Raw genomic sequence first — 1,214 nt, 5'->3', positions numbered from 1 at the left:
TAGGGTTTAGGGTTGTATATGGAGTTGAAATAAGTGTATTTCTGTTATTTATTTTTTTTTAATTAAATAAAAACAAAATAAAAAAAACACAAACAAAACTAAACCCTAATCGTTGCTGCAGCAGCAGCAGCAGCAGCAGCAGCAGCAGCAGCAGCAAAGCTATCTATTGAGAGGGGTTGACCATTCACTCTGTTTTTTTTTCTTTCTTTTTCTTTTCTTTTTCTTTTTTTCTTTTTCTTTTTATTTTTATTTTTATTTATTAATTAAAATAAAAACAATTTCTTCTTTTTTATTTTTTTGTATAAACCAAACCCCCCATACAGGCGAGCGCACACCGCTCCGAGGGTTTAGGGTTTAGGGTTTAGGGTTTAGGGTTTAGGGTTTAGGAGATGGAGGAGAACGACCAGTGTGCAGCAGCAGCAGCAAAACTTTTTGCTGCTTATGGGGGGGCCCCCTGGCAGCAGCAGCTGCAGCTATGGGCGGAGGGGGCCCCCGATGAGGTTGCAGTAGCAATCCTAAACAGTGACGTGAGGGTTTAGGGTTTAGGGTTTAGGGTTTAGGGTTTAGGGTTTAGGGTTTACGGTTTAGGGTTTAGGGTTTAGGGTTTAGGGTTTGGGGTTTGGGGGTTGATAGTGTAGCCAGATGAGGTAGTGGGAGGGCAGTGGCTGCTGCTGTTGCAGCTCGTTTTGCTGCTGCTGTTGCTGCTGCTGCTGCTGCTGCTGCTGCTGCTGCTGGTGCAGGCTGAGGTAACAGAGCAGCGAACATTTGCTGCTTTCAGGGACGAAGCAGTAGCAGCAGCAGCAGTGCTGCAGCAGCTGCTGCAGCAACGGCAGCAGCAGCCGCAAGAGACAGCAGTTGTATTGTAAGTCAAACTTTCCTGCTGCTGCTGCTGTTGCTGCTGCTGCTGTTGCTGCTGCTGCTGCTGCTGCTCTTGCTGCTGCTCTTGCTGCTCGTGTTGCTGCTGCTATTGCTGCTGCTGCTGCTGCTGCTGTTGTAGGCCTCGTTAGTGCTGCTTCCCATCCTGCTGGTGGTACTGCTGCTGCTTCTGCTGCTGCGGCTACTCCTGCTGCTGTTGCTGCTGTTGTTGCCGTCGTTGTTGCTTCTGCTGCTGCTGCTGCTGCTACTGCTGCTGCTGCTGCTGCTGCTGCTGTTGCTGCTGCAGATGCATGCAGAACGAGGTGACCTTTCTGTCTCTGTTTTACGGCTGTCTCCTC

At 48.8% G+C, this 1,214-nt stretch overlaps 1 protein-coding gene across 1 annotated transcript in view; it reads left to right on the top strand.

The window, feature by feature from the left end:
* Positions 1 to 389: 389 nt before the first annotated feature.
* EMH_0077150 (uncharacterized protein) overlaps positions 390 to 1,214 on the top strand; it is a gene marked incomplete at both ends in the record, with an annotated part of 2,590 nt that continues 1,765 nt past the window's right edge. The window contains 2 exons of the mRNA XM_013499822.1: positions 390 to 527; positions 741 to 862. Coding sequence (XP_013355276.1) covers positions 390 to 527; positions 741 to 862 — 260 coding nt within the window. The remainder of the gene's footprint in view (positions 528 to 740; positions 863 to 1,214) is intronic.

This window comes from Eimeria mitis, genomic scaffold (assembly GCF_000499745.2).
Source record: "Eimeria mitis Houghton genomic scaffold, Emh_scaff4710, whole genome shotgun sequence".
NCBI lineage: Eukaryota > Apicomplexa > Conoidasida > Eucoccidiorida > Eimeriidae > Eimeria > Eimeria mitis.
The sequence above is the reverse complement of the archived record's forward strand: the minus strand, read 5'-3'. Positions and strand labels throughout refer to the sequence as shown.